The sequence below is a fragment of the Arachis ipaensis genome, chromosome B07 (assembly GCF_000816755.2).
Source record: "Arachis ipaensis cultivar K30076 chromosome B07, Araip1.1, whole genome shotgun sequence".
Classification (NCBI taxonomy): domain Eukaryota; kingdom Viridiplantae; phylum Streptophyta; class Magnoliopsida; order Fabales; family Fabaceae; genus Arachis; species Arachis ipaensis.
Window position 1 is genome coordinate 2,087,971 of NC_029791.2, and position 338 is coordinate 2,088,308.

At 37.0% G+C, this 338-nt stretch overlaps 1 protein-coding gene across 1 annotated transcript in view; it reads right to left on the minus strand.

Moving 5' to 3' along the window:
* Nucleotides 1–142, minus strand: part of LOC107607987 (oxygen-evolving enhancer protein 1, chloroplastic) — a gene marked incomplete in the record, with an annotated part of 1,472 nt that extends 1,330 nt beyond the window's left edge. The window contains 1 exon segment of the mRNA XM_016309880.2: nt 1–142. Within this exon segment, the coding sequence (XP_016165366.1) occupies nt 1–47 (47 nt within the window).

The following is a 338-nucleotide window of genomic DNA, read 5'->3' on the forward strand; positions in this document are numbered from 1 at the left end:
TTGGGGGATTGCATGAGTGTAGCCGCCGCTTGAAGTGACGCTGCCATTGTTAGTTGGTTCTATCTCTGTTGAAGGTTGTTTGTGTTTGAGTTTTTAGCGTTTTTGTGTGTTAGTGGAGAATGGAGAAGCCAGTATTATTTGGTGGCTATGGTTGTGAGTAAGATTTTCTATAGGATAAGGTCATCTCCTATTGGTTCCTTCAAGCTAATGTAATACGTAGGATGCTGCTTCTAAATATTATTAAATACCATGGTTTTCAATTTTCACCAACTTATACTATTGCTTATTGATTTAACCACGAGTTACTCGTTAAAGTGATTGACTTTATCTTGCATAAA